The sequence below is a fragment of the Eriocheir sinensis genome, chromosome 23 (assembly GCF_024679095.1).
Source record: "Eriocheir sinensis breed Jianghai 21 chromosome 23, ASM2467909v1, whole genome shotgun sequence".
Taxonomy (NCBI): domain Eukaryota; kingdom Metazoa; phylum Arthropoda; class Malacostraca; order Decapoda; family Varunidae; genus Eriocheir; species Eriocheir sinensis.
The window spans coordinates 2,167,675-2,187,066 of record NC_066531.1 but is presented as its reverse complement, the minus strand read 5'-3'; the positions used below and the strand labels follow the sequence as shown (position 1 = coordinate 2,187,066).

General features: G+C 41.1%; 2 protein-coding genes across 9 annotated transcripts in view; one reads left to right on the top strand and one right to left on the bottom strand.

Annotated features, from left to right (window-relative positions):
* Positions 1 to 7,602, top strand: part of LOC127002548 (probable serine incorporator) — a 51,242-nt gene extending 43,640 nt beyond the window's left edge. The window contains exons 8-9 of the mRNA XM_050868630.1: positions 5,028 to 6,381; positions 6,754 to 7,602. The gene's annotated coding sequence lies outside the window, so the exon portion shown is untranslated. The remainder of the gene's footprint in view (positions 1 to 5,027; positions 6,382 to 6,753) is intronic.
* Positions 6,754 to 19,392, bottom strand: part of LOC127002402 (alpha-soluble NSF attachment protein-like) — a 32,984-nt gene continuing 20,345 nt past the window's right edge. The window contains exons 5-7 of one of the 8 annotated variants that reach the window (XR_007756147.1): positions 15,932 to 16,105; positions 11,289 to 15,349; positions 6,754 to 11,200 (exon numbers count right to left, since the gene is read on the bottom strand). Coding sequence is in view for 1 of the 8 variants with exons in the window: in XM_050868300.1 (XP_050724257.1) it covers positions 15,203 to 15,349; positions 15,932 to 16,105 (321 nt within the window). In the remaining 7 variants the exon portion in view is untranslated. Of the gene's footprint in view, positions 15,350 to 15,931; positions 16,106 to 19,392 lie in introns of all 8 variants that reach the window. The other 7 variants (XR_007756146.1, XR_007756149.1, XR_007756150.1 and 4 more) reach the window with 7 other exon arrangements.

The following is a 19,392-nucleotide window of genomic DNA, read 5'->3' as shown; positions in this document are numbered from 1 at the left end:
ATCGGTATATACGAGGCTCTGAGAACGATAATCTGGTAATCTTGTATCGTACCAAGTGGGATAGTCTATGTAACGGCTCCCACTTATGTCTTACTCTTGATTCTTGATTGTCGATTTGGCGTTGTTGTCTTTTAGTTTTGTTCTGTTTTCTTTTTTCTTTTGTTCCATATTGATGTGATATATACCAACGTTATCAAATTATCGTACTCAGCCTCTCATATTTCCGACCTCCGACCCAAAAACTGTTTCCTGGGCCCCAATAACTATACTCATTTATATATATCGTTAAAATAGTTAATTCCTGATGTTTCTTGGCAATAGTTTAATAGTTAGGCGTCAGAAACCGGTATATATATGCGCTGAGTACGATAATCTGGCACCGGCGGGGCGTCATTAATCGTATATATATATTTTATTTTATTTTACGTGAAACTCTTTAATTAGTGTCATGGTGCTCATTACGGATATATTAACATGTATATTCCTTGGGGGTTGGGATAGCCAGGTTCCTCCTCTCTCCTCTGTTGTGTAACCATATATATCATAACTAACCTCTATTATATATAACTGGAATGGCTATATCTGTAATCCTGAAGCTGGTTAGAATCCTTGTTATATTAGAGATCAGTGCTAACCATCAATTATAATATAGTCAATGCCCTGCAACAATAAACTATCAATCTGTCCTGCCTGGGGGTAGGGATGGCATGTTCCTCCCTTCTCCCTTGTTGTTTACCTGCAACAATAAACTATCAATCAATCAATCAATCAATCAATCACTCCATAAAACCAGGCTGATCATTGCCGCTGACGCCATAAATACTTCATAACAACACACAAACAATATAATCAACACCACTGGGCATAACTAACTATTTCACCGGAGTTTTATTTATATAAGAACTATCAATCAATCAATCTATCAATCAATCAATCATATAAGCCACCCAGGGCCAAGGCGGTGCCGTTGCAAAGGCGGTAAACAAACACCCACACCACCACCAGCGCCACCACAACACCCAAGAAGAAGAAGAAGAAGACAGGTTACCTAAGATTTGACGAATTGACTGTATTTGACCGTGTTGAATGCTTGCCTTGTGAATGTTTACCTAGATAAGCTTAACTAGGTGAGAATTAACTAGGTAAACACCACCACCACCACAACACCCAAGAAGAAGAAGAAGAAGACAGGTTACCTAAGATTTGACGAATTGACTGTATTTGACCGTGTTGAATGCTTGCCTAGAGAATGTTTACCTAGATAAGCTTAACTAGGTGATAATTAACTAGGTAAACACCACCACCACCACCACTACAACACCCAAGAAGAAGAAGAAGAAGACAGGTTACCTAAGATTTGACGAATTGACTGTATTTGACCGTGTAGAATGCTTGCCTAGAGAATGTTTACCTAGATAAGCTTAACTAGGCGAGAATTAACTAGGTAAACACCACCACCACCAGCACAACACCCAAGAAGAAGAAGAAGAAGACAGATTAACTAAAATTTGACGAATTGACTGTATTATGACCGCGTAGAATGCTTGCCTAGTGAAAGTTTACCTTGATAAGTTTAACTAGGCAAGCATTCACTAGGTAAACACCACCAGCGGCACAGACTAGCTAAGATTTGACTTACTAATTGTATTTTGACCGTATTAAGTTAAGCCCATGGCCTATCCAGACCCCCAAGACACTGACGTGGAGAGAGTCAAGCTTAGAGAGCCCAGGTTCGATTCCCGGGCGGAGTGGAGTGTAGCCAATGCATATAAATCACAGCTATATAAATACACACACACACACACACACACACACACACACACACACACACACACACACATATCAGAGGGGACCTAATAGCATTGTACAGGATGCAAGAGGGATTGGAGAAATTGGACAGGGAAGACCTAGCGGAATGTGACGGAAGTTTGACAAGAGGCAATGGTAAGATATTGGACTAACAACACTGGAGAGAAGGAGAGAGAGAGGGGACCTAATAGCATTGTACAGGATGCAAGAGGGATTGGAGAAATTGGACAGGGAAGACCTAGCGGAACGTGACGGAAGTGTGACAAGAGGCAATGGTAGGAAATTGAAGAATAGCGACTGTAGGAGAGACCTCAAGAAATACAGTTTTCCATACATAACAACATGGAGCGGACTTGACGAGGAGATTGTGTGTGCAAAAACGACTCATGGATTTTAAACCAAACTGGATAAGCGTTATGTAGACGAGACAGCACGAGCTTAGTACGACTCTTTGCCTGTATTTCACAACTAGGTAAATACACATATATATGATACAACTGTTGTTTCAGTACGGAGATGGCGGAGAAGGACAGCAGCAGCGAGGGGCCTAAGGAGTTCACGGAGCTCGACTGGATTGCTCTCAAAAATGATCTTGGCACGGCACAGACGAAGAATGTTGAGACGTCTGGGAGCAAGTTTTACAGAAAATTTAATGAAAATCCATTTGTTCCAATAGGTAAGGAAAGAGGTCGTTCTCTGTGTAAGGTGGGGGCTTCGTGGTGCAGTGGTTAGCACACTTGGCTCACAACCGAGAGAGCCCGGGTTCGATTCCCAGGTGGAGTGGAAAAATTTGGGTGGCTTTTCCGATACCCTACGCCCCTGTCCACCCAGCAGTGAATGGGTACCAGGTATTAATCGGGGGTTATGTCCCGTCTCCTGGGGTCTGTTCCCTTCTCCTATAATTCCTTCCCCTTCTGTCTCTCTCCGGCATATGACCACAGATGTTACGCCCACTAAACCAAACTTTCCAACTGTTCCCTTCTTCTATAATTCCTTCCCCTTCTGTCTCTCTCTGGCATATGACCACAGATGTTGCGCCCACTAAACCAAACTTTCCAACTGTTCCCTTCTCCTATAATTCCTTCCCCTTCTGTCTCTCTCCGGCATATGACCACAGATGTTGCGCCCACTAAACCAAACTTTCCAACTGTTCCCTTCTCCTATAATTCCTTCCCCTCCTGTCTCTCCCCGGCATATGACCACAGATGTTGCGCCGACTAAACCAAACTTTCCAACTGTTCCTTTCTCCTATAACTCCTTCCCCTCCTGTCTCTCTCCGGCATATGACCACAGATGTTGCGCCGACTAAACCAAACTTTCCAACTGTTCCCTTCTCCTATAATTCCTTCCCCTCCTGTCTCTCTCCGGCATATGACCACAGATGTTGCGCCCACTAAACTAAACTTTCCAACCTTGTCCGAAATTCCTGGGACCGAAAGTTGTGGATTTTGGATTTTTTCGGATTTTGGAATATTTTAATTTCATTTATATAATTACCTTATAGGGGTATCTGCAGGCCGTTTTAACAGTTTCAGCAATATCTTTACACCACAAGAGACCAGTTTCAACCTGTAATATTGCACCTGGGTAATGATCAATATTTCTTGAAGTCCATTTGCTAAGTTGCAGTATGCACATGTCAGATATATGCATGTCTGTGTATGCTTTTAATATTTTCTCATAAATCATTTAATGCTTTTTGCTTGAACTAGATGTCTTGTATGGCAACTCCACACTTAGGTGTCTACGTTAACCCCGGTAGTAACAGCGGGGATCGTGCTTCTTAATGGTCCCTCCAAGCGAGAAAAATGAGAAAAAATCACCCCTCACACAAACCATTTCATAATTTGTGGCTTTACCGCATAGCAGCGACGGGCCAAATTTGTGGCTTTACCGTGTAGCAGCGACGGGCCAAATTTGTGGCTTTACCGTGTAGCAGCGACGGGCCAAATTTGTGGCTTTACCGTGTAGCAGCGACGGGCCAAATTTAGCTTTACCGTAGCAATAAATTTGTGGCTTTACTGTGTAGCAGCAACGGGCCAAATTTGTGGCTTTACTGTGTAGCAGCGATGGGCCAAATTTGTGGCTTTACTGTATAGCAGCAATGGGACAAATTTGTGGCTTTACTGTGTAGCAGCAATGGGACAAATTTGTGGCTTTACTGTATAGCAGCGATGGGCCAAATTTGTGGCTTTACTGTGTAGCAGAAACGGGCCAAATTTGTGGCTTTACCGTGTAGCAGCGACGGGCCAAATTTGTGGCTTTACCGTGTAGCAGTGACGGTCCAAATTTGTGGCTTTACCGTGTAGCAGTGACAGGCCAAATTTGTGGCTTTACCGTGTAGCAGCGACGGGCCAAATTTGTGGCTTTACCGTGTAGCAGCGACGGGGCAAATTTGTGCCATGATACAAACCCCCAAAATAGATGATACATAATCTGATCCCAAATGCTTTGATATATATTATGAAATGGTTTGTGTGAGGGGTGATTTTTTCTCATTTTTCTCGCTTGGAGGGACCATTAAGAAACATGGTCCCCGCTGCTACTGGGTCAAAGGTTTTGCTGTACCCATGTTCATAGATACGCGGTAGAGTGCATATACTGAGATATTTCAGAATCGGGACAAAAGGCAATTCTCATAAGAAATTTGACGAGTATGAATGTGTAGATTGAAAATAACATGCATAATTTTGATCGTTTTTCACATGTGTTTTTTTGTTTACAGTTTTTGTCTCGAATGTCATTTTAAATTTCCTTTCAGGGTGTGGATTAACAACTCTTGCCCTCTGCTATGGACTGTACAGCTTCAGCACTGGGAAGCGTGGAACCTCCCAAAGCATGATGAGACTAAGGGTCGTGGCTCAGGGCTTCACTGTTGCAGCATTAATGTTAGGGATTGCAAAGACTTCAATGACTTAGTGGTTTAAATACCATGTCCCAATATGATGCAGTCTGTGTCAATGGCTAGGACTCCCTTGAAGATGTTCACTCCCCCGAAAGGAAATGTTAAATAGTTGCGTTCTGAATAGCTGGAAAATGTTCTGGGGGTTTCGGGTAACTCTGAATTTAAGCGAGTATTGTGTCCTTGAAGAGGTCATCGCGTAAATCCAACAAGAGGTCGGTTTGTACCTCTATTGCCTACCGTATCACTCTGACTCCTCTCCCTCTCGTGGTTCCTCCTCTGGCTGCCCTTCCCCTCGTGGTAGCACAGCAGCGAGGGTGTTGTTGTTGTTGAGCAGCGTGGGTACTGTATTGTTGTTCAAGTGGCGCGTGGGAAGAACTGTGTGGCCGTGTGAGTCCACTTGCGTGAGACATCTGGTGGACACTCCGTAAAATATCGCGTATACGTGAAAAAAACGTGTAAATTTAACGTTTATTTGGATTTTGGACCACGCGGTATTTCAAAAACGCGTAAATTGAGAGTTACCTGTACCACACTGGGCAAATTTTCCGTCAATCTTCAGTCAAACCACGATTTCCGCTGGCGTGATTGTCATTTGTTTCTTGTTATTGCTGATGATGATGATGGTCAGTAATACCGTCGTCCTTCGGGGGAATCTACCGTAGCTTTGGGAGATCGTGGACGCGTCAGACAACCACGGAAATAGGAGAACCACGCCAGCGGAGATCGTGGACACGTCAGAAAACCACGGAAATAGGAGAACCACGCCAGCGGAGATCGTGGACGCGTCAGAAAACCACGGAAATAGGAGAACCACGCCAGCGGAGATCGTGGTTTGACGGAAGATCCACAGACAATTTGCCCAGTGTGATAGCCCCTTTGGCCTTCCCCCTACACTCTACCACAGCAATGGGTGTCTGAGATCTATGTTGTCATATTTATGTGAGAGAATCTATACATAATTCGCTGATAATGTATAATCTGTAGAAATGCCCATGTATATAATTTCCTGCACTTTGAAATCATAATAGATGTCGCCTTTCATTAACACTAGGACGCTGGTTTAATGCGAGATAGGTTCCAGATACCATTATATGAAATCAGCTTCACACCAGACTTAAGTGTAATTTGAGTAGAATCAGTATGTTTGGCACCAAGACCTTCCAACACTGATGACATGCCCCACGAGGCTATTTTCCTGTTTCCTCTATTTTCAAACACGTCCGCTCCATGTATCAAAACACATGAGAAATGCATCAAGACCAGGAGGAGGTATTTGCTGGCAGCCTGGGATTGTGGAGTGTTGTTTTAATGGAGAGATTTTCTGTTGTCTCGGTCCCACAAGTCCTGTACATGTATCAAAACACACGAGAATTTAATCACAACAAGGAGAGTGTATTCCCCGGCTGCCTGGGATTGTGGAGTGTTGTTTTAATGGAGAGATTTTCTGTTGTCTCGGTCCCACAAGTCCTGTACATGTATCAAAACACACGAGAATTTAATCACAACAAGGAGAGTGTATTCCCCGGCTGCCTGGGATTGTGGAGTGTTGTTTAATGAAGAGATTTTCTGTTGTCTCGGTCCCACAAGTCCTGTACATGTATCAAAACACACGAGAATTTAATCACAAGGAGAGTGTATATCCCGGCTGCCTGGGATTGTGGAGTGTTGTTTTAATGAAGAGATTTTCTGTTGTCTTGGTCCCACAAGTCCTGTACATGTATCAAAACACACGAGAATTTAATCACAACAAGGAGAGGGTATTCCCCTGGCTGCCTGGGATTGTGGAGTGTTGTTTTAATGAAGAGATTTTCTGTTGTCTCGGTCCCACAAGTCCTGTACATGTATCAAAACACGCGAGAATTTAATCACAACAAGGAGAGTGTGTTTCCCTGGCTGCCTGGGATTGTGGAGTGTTGTTTTAATGAAGAGATTTTCTGTTTTCTCGGTCCTACAAGTCCTGTACATGTATCAAAACATACGAGAATTTAGTCACAACAAGGAGAGTGTATTCCCCGGCTGCCTGGGATTGTGGAGTGTAGTTTTAATGAAGAGATTTTCTGTTGTCTCGGTCCCACAAGTCCTGTACATGTATCAAAACACACGAGAATTTAATCACAACAAGGAGAGTGTATTCCCCTGGCTGCCTGGGATTGTGGAGTGTTGTTTTAATGAAGAGATTTTCTGTTTTCTCGGTCCCACAAGTCCTGTACATGTATCAAAACACACGAGAATTTAATCACAACAAGGAGAGTGTATTCCCCTGGCTGCCTGGGATTGTGGAGTGTAGTTTTAATGAAGAGATTTTCTGTTTTCTCGGTCCCACAAGTCCTGCACATGTATCAAAACACATGAGAATTTAGTCACAACAAGGAGAGGGTATTCCCCGGCTGTCTGGGATTGAACCCACGACCTGTGTGACGAGAGAGCCCCTCCTTACCGTGTCTGCCAGAGAGCTATCCCCCTGGCTAAGTGGGTTATGGGAGGCTCGCTCATCAGGCATAGTCGCTGTGCTACACTGAGGAACAGACGGAGAGCTGAAATGAATCTGAGTGGTAAGGAAGGCAAGGGAACCACAAGGAATGAAGTGGAGGAGGTGGATGCTGGTGGACAAGACAGCTGGTTCTTTGTAATTTGGAAACTGCGAAATTTAAACTACAATTCAATTTTCCTGCCTCCTATGTGTTGTCCTAAGGTTCCTGTTGATGACCATTATGCAATATCCCATAGCGAAGACTCTAAATGGTATGAAGTAAATCCTAGACAATATGTTTTGAACTAGAGCAATACTGACATCTATAACTGTGTATATATATTTCTGACATTCTACAACTCCAGTTTGTAATCCCCCTATGTTAGTGTGCATACATATAATTATATATATACCAATACTCCCACCTATTTTTCCAGCCTCATAAGAACATAAGAACGCAGGAGTCTACAAGAGGCTGGTATATTTGATTCATCCCAAATACACCATAGAAAAATTTGCTTCTTGGATGCCGGAACAGCGCACCAAACAGTAATGGCTTTTTCATTTAACTTTTTTTACGTCTAGGCCTATAGTGCCAGTAGGCTTGCTTGAGGGGCCTGGATGGTAGTTGGCCCCAGCCCGTCATGGCGCAGGCAAGTGTTTATAGTGGCGCCATCTTCTCCTGGCTCATGCTGCCCCCCGGAACTCCTCCTTGATTCACTTGGACGGTTTCCGCTAGAGTCCGGGTTGATGGGTGGTCTTCAGGACAGCATGTGGGTAGTTTTAAGCCACTCGGCGGTGACTGAAAACCCCCAGGTGGTAGCGTGGGGATTCGAACCCGCGTCGTCCACCACGCGGTGAATGTGGGCCCAGCACGCTACCACTCAGCCACCGCCTACCGTACTTATCTCCCCAAGACTCGTGGTGATTTACAGGCCATGTTGCTGAGGCCTGGAGAGAGGCTTTATGAACAAGATTGGGCAGTTTTTTGAGGTATTTTATGGTAAACCTTCAAGACTTACCGTGATTTTAATTCCTGGGTTGGCGTGGCTGGACATTCTGAACAAAGAGCGCTGTAGGAGGTCACAGATTAGCAAAATGCGGAGATGTATAATTTTGTTTGCAATATTTTTCTATTTGTTGGATTTCAGAAATGATCTTGTAGCAATATTTCTTTGCCTTACTGAGTAATGTCAAATTCTGGGTTCTAGAATGCCAGCTTATTAGGGTTTTCTTGTGCACACTCATTCTGTTACCTCATGAGAAAATGTACCAAACTTTATCATTTGTGAACATTCTCCCGAGTGTGTATATTTTTCAAGAAGGGATTTCAAAATAAGAGAAAAATGTGCATACAATTTAATAAAGTTTTCTATGTAACATGCATGCATATTACATCAAATTATGAAAGAAAAAAGTTAAGAGAAGGATATATATATATATATATATATATATATATATATATATATATATATATATATATATATATATATATATATATATATATATATATATATATATATATATATATATATATATATATATATATATATTCACTACGACAAAAGGCCACACTCTACTATGGGGCTTGAATTTAATGGTGTCCAGTGATTGTTGCGTGGCAAGCTCTATATCTTGTAGGGAAGTTATTTTCTATATTTCTGGCAACTCAGAGGCTTGCTGGCTACTCCTGTGCTGGCTGAGCCTCACTGGCCATCACAGCAGCAGAGGCCGTGCCCGCAGCGCCCAGATGGCCGCCTGGCCCGGCCTCAGTGGGATGGTAGTGCCTGAAGTGTACTTTCACCTCACCTCATGACATCCAGCCAGTGCCCACGCTGCCCGGCGGTATCAAGTCTCTTCCTCCTTGTCTTGCGGGCCGGCAGGGTCTGGAGCGCTGCGGTGCAGTTTGGGGCTTTCAGGTCATTGAGAGAGTGATCACCATACATTATGATCTCTCAGCAGCTCAGGATACATTGCATGAGCAAGGTGCCCAGCATGGATTCCTGGTCACAGCCTTCATCAGCGAGTGATCAGTGCTGGGAAAACCTTTCTTTGGGGTCTGGCACAAATTGGAAAATTTTGCAAGGGGGGAGGTGGAGCTCCAGTGAGGAGAGCTGTGATTTGTTTAACCTTTATGGTCATAAATCTGAGATGATTTGTTAAGGTATCAGGGAGGCAAGGAGCAGCCATGGAAGGTATGGGAGGCAGATTTGGAAGTGCATATTGTGCTGTGGGTTCAGGAAGGTTGCTGCCAAGCCTGAGACCAAGAGAAAACAACACCCTGCAACACTGCTTGACACACAACACTTCAGACGATAAGAAATTTCATTACAGTAGAGGATCAAAAATTTTGTTGTTGCAATATATATATATATATATATATATATATATATATATATATATATATATATATATATATATATATATATATATATATATATATATATATATATATATATATATATATATATATATATATTTGACCTGCCATGTCATGTAACTTCCTAATTAGCACATTTAAACAAATAAAATTGGAATGATTTAAAGTGTTCAGTAAGGAGTAGTTCAGGTGACCTTCAGGGAAGTCACGGACATAACAGGAGCAGGTGAGTGTTGGCGGCCAGGGACGCCTCAGCCTGCCACAACCTTCACGCCCCGGACACTGACAAACCAATCTGCGCACAACACAATTTTACATTTATGATCAATATATATATATATATATATATATATATATATATATATATATATATATATATATATATATATATATATATATATATATATATGTAAAAGTTTGACACGTTAGACATGCTTCTTGCCTAAGGTGACCGCCGTCGCAAACACTCCAACACGATGGCAACACGTCAGTTTATTATTCTGGACAAACAACTCACTTGGCAAACTCTAAAAGAAGAAATCAAATAATGTCTGAATCCAAGTTCAACATGGTTTTTATGGAGCATGAACTGTGTGGATGGCTATCTAAGGAGTACTGGAATAGGGAGTCTTGGCTTACAAAATATACACATGTATGCAATGCTGTGAAATGATATATATATTTTTTAACCGGTAACCAGCTATACTGAGGTGTACTAATGTAGTTCCACAGCTGGTCTTCCTTGTCACCGTCTGCCCGTACATCCCAAAAACAGCCACATTTCCCACGGCTACAGACCAAACCATTAACGTAAACACTACAACAATTTGAGCATTAAACAAACAATTACGTCTTGCTCCTTTCTGGGTATAGTACATCTAATTTGCTTGAGAGTGAAGTGCATTTGAAATTGAAATGCGTAGTTTATAAAGAATTACATAACAATACATAACGCTCGTATAAATAATATCACTTCTAAAGAAAAAAACACATGGTTCCAGTAATCAGTTTGGGAATCTATCACCAGTCAGGAAGGTACACAACTCAACAGTCTCCCTGGCTACCCACATACGGACACAATGGGCTTCCCGGCGTTGAACAAATATATCCCCACTTTGAAAAGAAACCTCTCTACTAACACCTAGCCTTAACAATTTAACAATAACTGATGTGTTCTCTCTTATCCTGAAAATATGGCATGGAAAGTACTGTTAAGAGATTTTATTATACAAAAGGTGGGCTGCTCACTCTGATAAAACTTTAAGATTACTCATTAACAAACACTCGCCCCTCAAATAGTACAGTTTACAATAGTTTGGTTTTATGTGGATTTTCTAAGATTTTTTTCGGATTTTTAAATTTCCCTAAATCCTGAAAGATCTATGAAAATCCATATAAAACAGAATCCTAACTATCGGAAACCATACTATTTGAGGGACATCTGTAGTTCATTTATGTTCATACTAGAATATAAATCATTATAATTACAAAACGATGATATCTAGCTTAAAATCAATCTTTACTACACGACTAAACCACTGCTTGAGATACATACTTCACCTTTCTTGATCACAGTGAACAGATGTTGTGCCAAAGTTCAGAATACCACAAAAGTTTGGTTTAGTGGGCGCAACATCTGTGGTCATGTGCCGGAGAGAGACAGAAGGGGAAGGAATTATAGGAGAAGGGAACAGTTGGAAAGTCTGGTTTAGTCGGCGCAACACCTGTGGTCATATGCCGGAGAGAGACAGAAGGGGAAGGAATTATAGGAGAAGGGAACAGTTGGAAAGTTTGGTTTAGTGGGCGCAACACCTGTGGTCATATGCCGGAGAGAGACAGAAGGGGAAGGAATTATAGGAGAAGGGAACAGTTGGAAAGTTTGGTTTAGTTGGCGCAACATCTGTGGTCATATGCCGGAGAGAGACAGAAGGGGAAGGAGTTATAGGAGAAGGGAACAGTTGGAAAGTTTGGTTTAGTCGGCGCAACATCTGTGGTCATATGCCGGAGAGAGAGACAGAAGGGGAAGGAATTATAGGAGAAGGGAACAGACCCCAGGAGACGGGACACAACCCCCGATTAATACCTGGTACACTGCTGGGTGGACAGGGGCGTAGGGTATCGGAAAACCCGCCCAAATTTTTCCACTCCGCCCGGGAATCGAACCCGGGCTCTCTTGGTTGTGAGCTGAGTGTGCTAACCACTGCACCACGAAGCCCCCCACAGATGCCACAAACATTTACATTTCCTAATTCAAAACTCAAAAAATGGGCATAATGTAGAATGCTGTTATACTGATTAGGCCACAGAAATATTAGATGCAAGTTTTACTAGTCTGGATGAACATTTTGATACATTTTCAATCCAAATGCTCAAGGATCACATGCGAGGGTATAAAAGGCTCTCATCCAAAAGCACGCTGGCCCTCTCCCATACCAGGCAATGGGGTCCTTGATTTAGCTCTGCGCTCCCCTCTAAGGAATCCTACTGGTCTCATCGGCAAATAGTTCACCAGGTATTCGATATATGTGGGTTCTAAATATGCGAATTCCCTCATACGCGATTAACCGAAATGTACAAAGTTTTCGTTTTATGCGAGAAAAATTTGGTATTATGAGATTATCGGCTGGTGAGGTTTGGCCACTAGGTGCAAATGTTTCCCCGTACTTTCCTCACCTATAATTAACCTCTTCCTTAATCCTCAGGTAGCTAATGATCAGCTTAAATCATAGACTTTAGGTGTGTGTCCCCGGAAGCAATCTTTAGTGTTTTATTATTGTGAAACGGTGCCAGAATGAATAGTTTAAGGGTTCCGAAACGGGTCGTGGAACTTAACCCCCTATAATTAATGGGATGATAGGTTCGATATATGCAAGCTTTTTGCCGAACGTAATCCTCACATATAGCAAGAACCTGGTGTACTTATTAAATGTCCAAGCCAAGTGTGTTCAGAGACATCACACGTAATTTGTAGTGACATTTCAGGAATAACAACCATGGTCATCTTTTGAATCCGTTTCTATCGGGTATATGATGAACCACAAGATTATGTAAACATTTGGCATTCGTATGAACTCCATATAATGATCGTTGATGTTGCAAGAAGGAAGGTCTTATCAGGGGTCCAATCTACCTTACACATCGCCCATGAAAGAAAACATTTAATGAGAGTATTGAAACAGCCTCTACAATACCAAAGTTCTAAGACATGTAAATGGCTTTGATATATGTTTATTGTACAAGTTTTTACCCAGTTATTTCTTGGACAAGGTGACCAGCATCAAAGTTGGAGAGTTTGGTTTAGTTGGCGTAACATCTATAGTCATGTGCCGGAGAGAGACAGAAGGGGAAGGAATTATAGAAGAAGGGAACAGTTGGAAAGTTTGGTTTAGTGGGCGTAACATCTGTGGTCATGTGCTGGAGAGAGACAGAAGGGGAAGGAATTATAGGAGAAGGGAACAGTTGGAAAGTTTGGTTTAGTCGGCGCAACATCTGTGGTCATATGCCGGAGAGAGACAGAAGGGGAAGGAATTATAGGAGAAGGGAACAGTTGGAAAGTTTGGTTTAGTCGGCGCAACATCTGTGGTCATATGCCGGAGAGAGACAGAAGGGGAAGGAATTATAGGAGAAGGGAACAGTTGGAAAGTTTGGTTTAGTGGGCGCAACATCTATAGTCATGTGCCGGAGAGAGACAGAAGGGGAAGGAATTATAGGAGAAGGGAACAGTTGGAAAGTTTGGTTTAGTGGGCGCAACATCTGTGGTCATATGCCGGAGAGAGACAGAAGGGGAAGGAATCATAGGAGAAGGGAGCAGATTCCAGGAGACGGGACACAACCCCCGATTAATACCTGGGTGGACAGGGGCGTAGGGTATCGGAAAAGCCGCCCAAATTTTTCAACTCCACCCAGGAATTGAACCCGGGCTCTCTCGGTTGTGAGCTGAGTGTGCTAACCACTGCACCACGAAGCCCCTGTGAGCAGTATGAAGCTTCTCTTTAATTTCATTTATTATTTTTTTTGAGAATGTGTCACAGATGGGGCAAACACTACTCTCCTTAATACCTTTGCTTGTGAGCCAATCGTAACAAAACATTAAATGAGATATTAGTACATATAAGTAGAACCCACATCTTCATTCCCTGGTGTATGTAGTTAATATAGACAGATGTACCTAGCAATGAAGGACATCACAATTAGGATCAACTTTGAGATAAGATTGTATTTTGAGACATTTTGCTGCCCAAGAACACATATTTGACAAGGCTTTCATAGGAGTTGTGGGCATTTCTAGGAGTAGTTTTATGACCCTGGTGGTAGTCTGACCCTTCCTCTGTATCGTGAACCTAGAAACACATATTTGCCAAGGCTTTCGTGGGAGTTGTGGGCATTTCTAGGAGTACTTTTATGACCCTGGTGGTAGTCTGACCCTTCTTCTGTACCGTGAACCTAGAAACACATATTTGCCAAGGCTTTCATGGGAGTTGTGGGCATTTCTAGGAGTACTTTTATGACCCTGGTGGTAGTCTGACCCTTCTTCTGTACCGTGAACCTAAGGAAACGCTCATTAGAACCGAACTGACCCCCTCACTGACCTTTAGAAATACCTTATGTGAGAACCCAGAATGTCTTTTAAAACCAGACATAAAAACATATACATGAAATCGTAGAAGCAGTGATATATCAGTATTCTGCATTATGCCAATTTCTCGTCATAAATTAAGATTATTGGAAGTATGAAGCATATATGTATTTTTTTCCCTCAACACGACATGGCTCATTGTACCAATAATTCATATACGATCCTATTATGAATGATCAACATAAACACACATAAAACTTATAATACATCACAAGCAATCCATATTTTTCAACTCCATTTCTGCAATTTGTGGACTTTTTTCCGTTCCATAATAAAAAATCACTTCATGCAAGAGAACAAGGTTTCGGTGTGAAGCTGAAATAACCTTTGCAATGCTATCTGTCCACAACATAGGAGAACTTATTGAATCATGGTTTATAAATACTTGGTGACCCTAAACTTACACCTCCAAGGACTGTCCACCTCCTCAATCCACTTCCTTTCAGTCTCAGTGTGAAGCCGAAATAACCTTTGCAATGCTATCTGTCCACAACATAGGAGAACTTATTGAATCATGATGGTTTATAAATACTTGGTGACCCTAAACTTACACCTCCAAGGACCTGTCCACCTCCTAAATCCATTTCCTTTGTTTCACTGTGAAGCTGAAATAACCTTTGCAATGCTATCTGTCCACAACATAGGAAAACTTATTGAATTATGATGGTTTATATATACTTACTTGATGATTCTAAACTCCAACACCTCCAAGGACCTGCCCACCACCTAAATCTACCTCCTTTTGAACTTGCTAATGTTAGGCTTCCTCAGGATAGGGGTAAGTTATTCCACAAAAGGCTTAGCAACAACGAAACTGAGGATGAAATCTGCAGTGGTATACGCCTTCATTAAGTTCACATTAGCAGCCAAACTAGCTACACAGACACCAAGTTCTCAAATAGTTAATTAATCTAAGCCTTCCTCTATCCGCAGTGGGACAGTTGTTATTGCTTCCTTGTCTTTGCTGGTAAATCCTCTCTCTACGCCCTCCTTCAGACACCTTTAACAAATGTCTTCAGCGTTGATACTCTTCTTGATTCGCAGGAGCATGGTAGTGTACCACTGGTCCAGCCGGGAGATGGAGTCGTAGTCCTTGACGGTGTCTGTGAATGCGTCCACGTTCTGATCTTCCAGGTGTGTTGTGAGGGCCTGCAACAGTGCAATGTGTCAGAGTCTAGCTGGTTATTTACGATTGTTATTGTAAGACATTTCGCTGCCCAAGAACACATATTTCACAAGGCTTTCGGAGGAGTTGTGGGCATTTCCAGGAGTAGTTTTATGACCCTGGTGGTAGTTTGACCCTTCCTCTGTACACTGAACCTCAAGAAACACTTAGTTATGGGCAGAAAGAGGAGACTGGGAAGTTGGAAAGTTTGGTTTAGTCGGCGCAACATCTGTGGTCATATGCCAGAGAGAGACAGAAGGGGAAGGAATTACAGGAGAAGGGAACAGTTGGAAAGTTTGGTTTAGTCAGCGCAACATCTGTGGTCACATGCCGGAGAGAGACAGAAGGGGAAGGAATTACAGGAGAAGGGAACAGTTGGAAAGTTTGGTTTAGTGGGCGCAACATCTGTGGTCATATGCCGGAGAGAGACAGAAGGGTAAGGAATTATACGAGAAGGGAACAGACCCCAGGAGACAGGACACAACCCCTGACTAATACCCGGTGCACTGCTGGGTGGACAGGGGCGTAGGGTATCGGAGGAGACTGGTGAGAAAAGATCACATTACCTTTAATAATTTACACTCCCGGGAGTCTTGGAAAGCAGGATACATCTCTTCGTACTTTTCAACCGCGATCTTTGCGTTGGTCAGGTCCACACAGAGGTGACAGAGAGTGGCCCGAAACATGTACTCCTTGGCACTGTACTTCAGCAATGAGCTCTCCAAGGAACTGGTAGCGACCTGTAAGGATATTCAAATGTTAGCTTCCCTTGTTTACCGTTGATGAGGTCTCTGGCCCCCCTCCACTCCACTCTGCATGGCCGTCTACACTTATGATGTTAGCCTCAGTGATAGCCCTCGATATGCACTTTTTCATATATTCGTAGTGAGTGAGTGAGTCAGTTGCTTTCATGGATAGTCTATTGATGTCATCTTAACCCCTTCGACATGAGGATGTGTATACTGTGTCCTTGTGTGCCCCGTACCATATCCGAGGACGTGCAGCCACAAATTTGGCCCGTCGCTGCTACACTGTAAAGCCACAAATTTGGCCCGTCGCTGCTACACTGTAAAGCCACAAATTTGGCCCGTCGCTGCTACACGGTAAAGCCACAAATTTGGCCCGTCGCTGCTACACGGTAAAGCCACAAATTTGGCCCGTCGCTGCTACACTGTAAAGCCACAAATTTGGCCCGTCGCTGCTACACGGTAAAGCCACAAATTTGGCCCGTCGCTGCTACACGGTAAAGCCACAAATTTGGCCCGTCGCTGCTACACGGTAAAGCCACAAATTTGGCCCGTCGCTGCTGCACGGTTAATACAAGAAAATGGCCTCATAGGACTGAAACAAATGACCAGTGGAAACAAACAAGGATTAATGAAAAAACTTAAAATAAATAAATAAATAAAAAATTATTATATATAAAAAAAAAATCTGAGTTAGCCCTTTCCTTGTGCGTGGGATGGATGTGACTCTCCCCTCAGGCGCAGTCGGGCAGCCCAATGTGGGTCTTTTAACCTCTGTATCTCAAAAACTATTCATCACAGCTAAAATCCAAAAGCACCATTGGAAAGAGGAGGTCCAGATCTATAGGAGTCGGTCATGTATGCCTGTCTTGTGAACGTACAGGCATGTTCAGGGAGTGTTGAATGTTGACACTTACGTCGGTGTGTGTGGGATGATCAGCCACATTGAGGGAGCTGCGGACATCTCTCCTTCAGACTCTGGCAAGGGAGTATTGTCAACTGCAATATTTATAACTATTTGGTCAAAGAATCTGTCAGGTGATAGGTCAAGCTATGCAAAAATGACGCTATATTGAGCAAGAACATCCACTAGTTGCTTGTCCATAGATTTGCCGCGCTGGGCTGATATGATTTTCCACCAAATTTAGTGGAGAACACACTCAATCCTGTGTTGTGAGAATTAGTGTTGGAACACACTCACACGCGGGAGATTTGAGTGCGGGTGGAGGTTGCAGCGAGCGTCGAGCACCACCAGCAAATACGCCTAATGCCCGCTGCCAGCGTTTAGCAATGAAAGGGTTAAGGAGGGCGCCAGGGGGGGTCCTACCTGGGCATTGAGTAAGTCCTATGGCTTTGAAATGTTAGTATGTTGTTCGTTGATGTAAATGTTTGATATTCTGTGAAGTGTGCAAAATTTGGGTGCATGTGAAGGGGGAGACTCAAACAAAGCATAATCTCTTTTTTTGTTTACGAGTTTTTTTTGGTTAACTGCTTTGAAAAAAATACCATAGAAATGTTCTGTAAATATCGACATTTCTCATTTTGAATTTTTTTTTAGTTAACCGCTTTGAAAAAAATACCATAGAAATGTTGTGTAAATATCGACATTTCTCATTTTGAATTTTTTTTTAGTTAACCGCTTTGAAAAAAATACCATAGAAATGTTGTGTAAATATCGACATTTCTCACTGAATTTTTTTTTGGTTAACCGCTTTGAAAAAAATACCATAGAAATGTTGTGTAAATATCGACATTTTAGTTAACTGCTTTGAAAAAAAATACCATAGAAATGTTCTGTAAATATCAACATTTTGAATTTATTTTTTAGTTAACTGCTTTGAAAAAAATACCATAGAAATGTTGTGTAAATATCGACATTTCTCATTTTGAAGTTTTTTTTGGTTAACTGCTTTGAAAAAAATACCATAGAAATGTTCTGTAAATATCGACATTTCTCATTTTGAATTTTTTTTTAGTTAACCGCTTTGAAAAAAATACCATAGAAATGTTGTGTAAATATCGACATTTCTCACTGAATTTTTGGTTAACGCTTTGAAAAAATACCATAGAAATGTTGTGTAAATATCGACATTTTAGTTAACTGCTTTGAAAAAAAATACCATAGAAATGTTCTGTAAATATCAACATTTTGAATTTATTTTTTAGTTAACTGCTTTGAAAAAAAATACCATAGAAATGTTGTGTAAATATCGACATTTCTCATTGAATTTTTTTTTGGTTAACTGCTTTGAAAAAAATACCATAGAAATGTTGTGTAAATATCGACATTTCTCATTTTGAATTTTTTTTTAGTTAACTGCTTTGAAAAAAAATACCATAGAAATGTTCTGTAAATATCGACATTTTGAATTTATTTTTTAGTTAACTGCTTTGAAAAAAATACCATAGAAATGTTGTGTAAATATCGACATTTCTCATTGAATTTTTTTTTGGTTAACTGCTTTGAAAAAAATACCATAGAAATGTTCTGTAAATATCGACATTTTGAATTTATTTTTTAGTTAACTGCTTTGAAAAAAATACCATAGAAATGTTGTGTAAATATCGACATTTCTCATTTTGAATTATTTTTTAGTTAACTGCTTTGAAAAAAATACCATAGAAATGTTGTGTAAATATCGACATTTCTCATTTTGAATTTTTTTTTAGTTAACTGCTTTGAAAAAAAATACCATAGAAATGTTCTGTAAATATCGACATTTCTCATTTTGAATTTTTTTTTAGTTAACCGCTTTGAAAAAAATACCATAGAAATGTTGTGTAAATATCGACATTTCTCACTGAATTTTTTTTTGGTTAACCGCTTTGAAAAAAATACCATAGAAATGTTGTGTAAATATCGACATTTCTCACTGAATTTTTTTTTGGTTAACCGCTTTGAAAAAAATACCATAGAAATGTTGTGTAAATATCGACATTTCTCACTGAATTTTTTTTTGGTTAACCGCTTTGAAAAAAATACCATAGAAATGTTGTGTAAATATCGACATTTTAGTTAACTGCTTTGAAAAAAAATACCATAGAAATGTTCTGTAAATATCAACATTTTGAATTTATTTTTTAGTTAACTGCTTTGAAAAAAATACCATAGAAATGTTGTGTAAATATCGACATTTCTCATTGAATTTTTTTTTGGTTAACTGCTTTGAAAAAAATACCATAGAAATGTTGTGTAAATATCGACATTTTGAATTTATTTTTTAGTTAACTGCTTTGAAAAAAATACCATAGAAATGTGTAAATATCGACATTTCTCATTG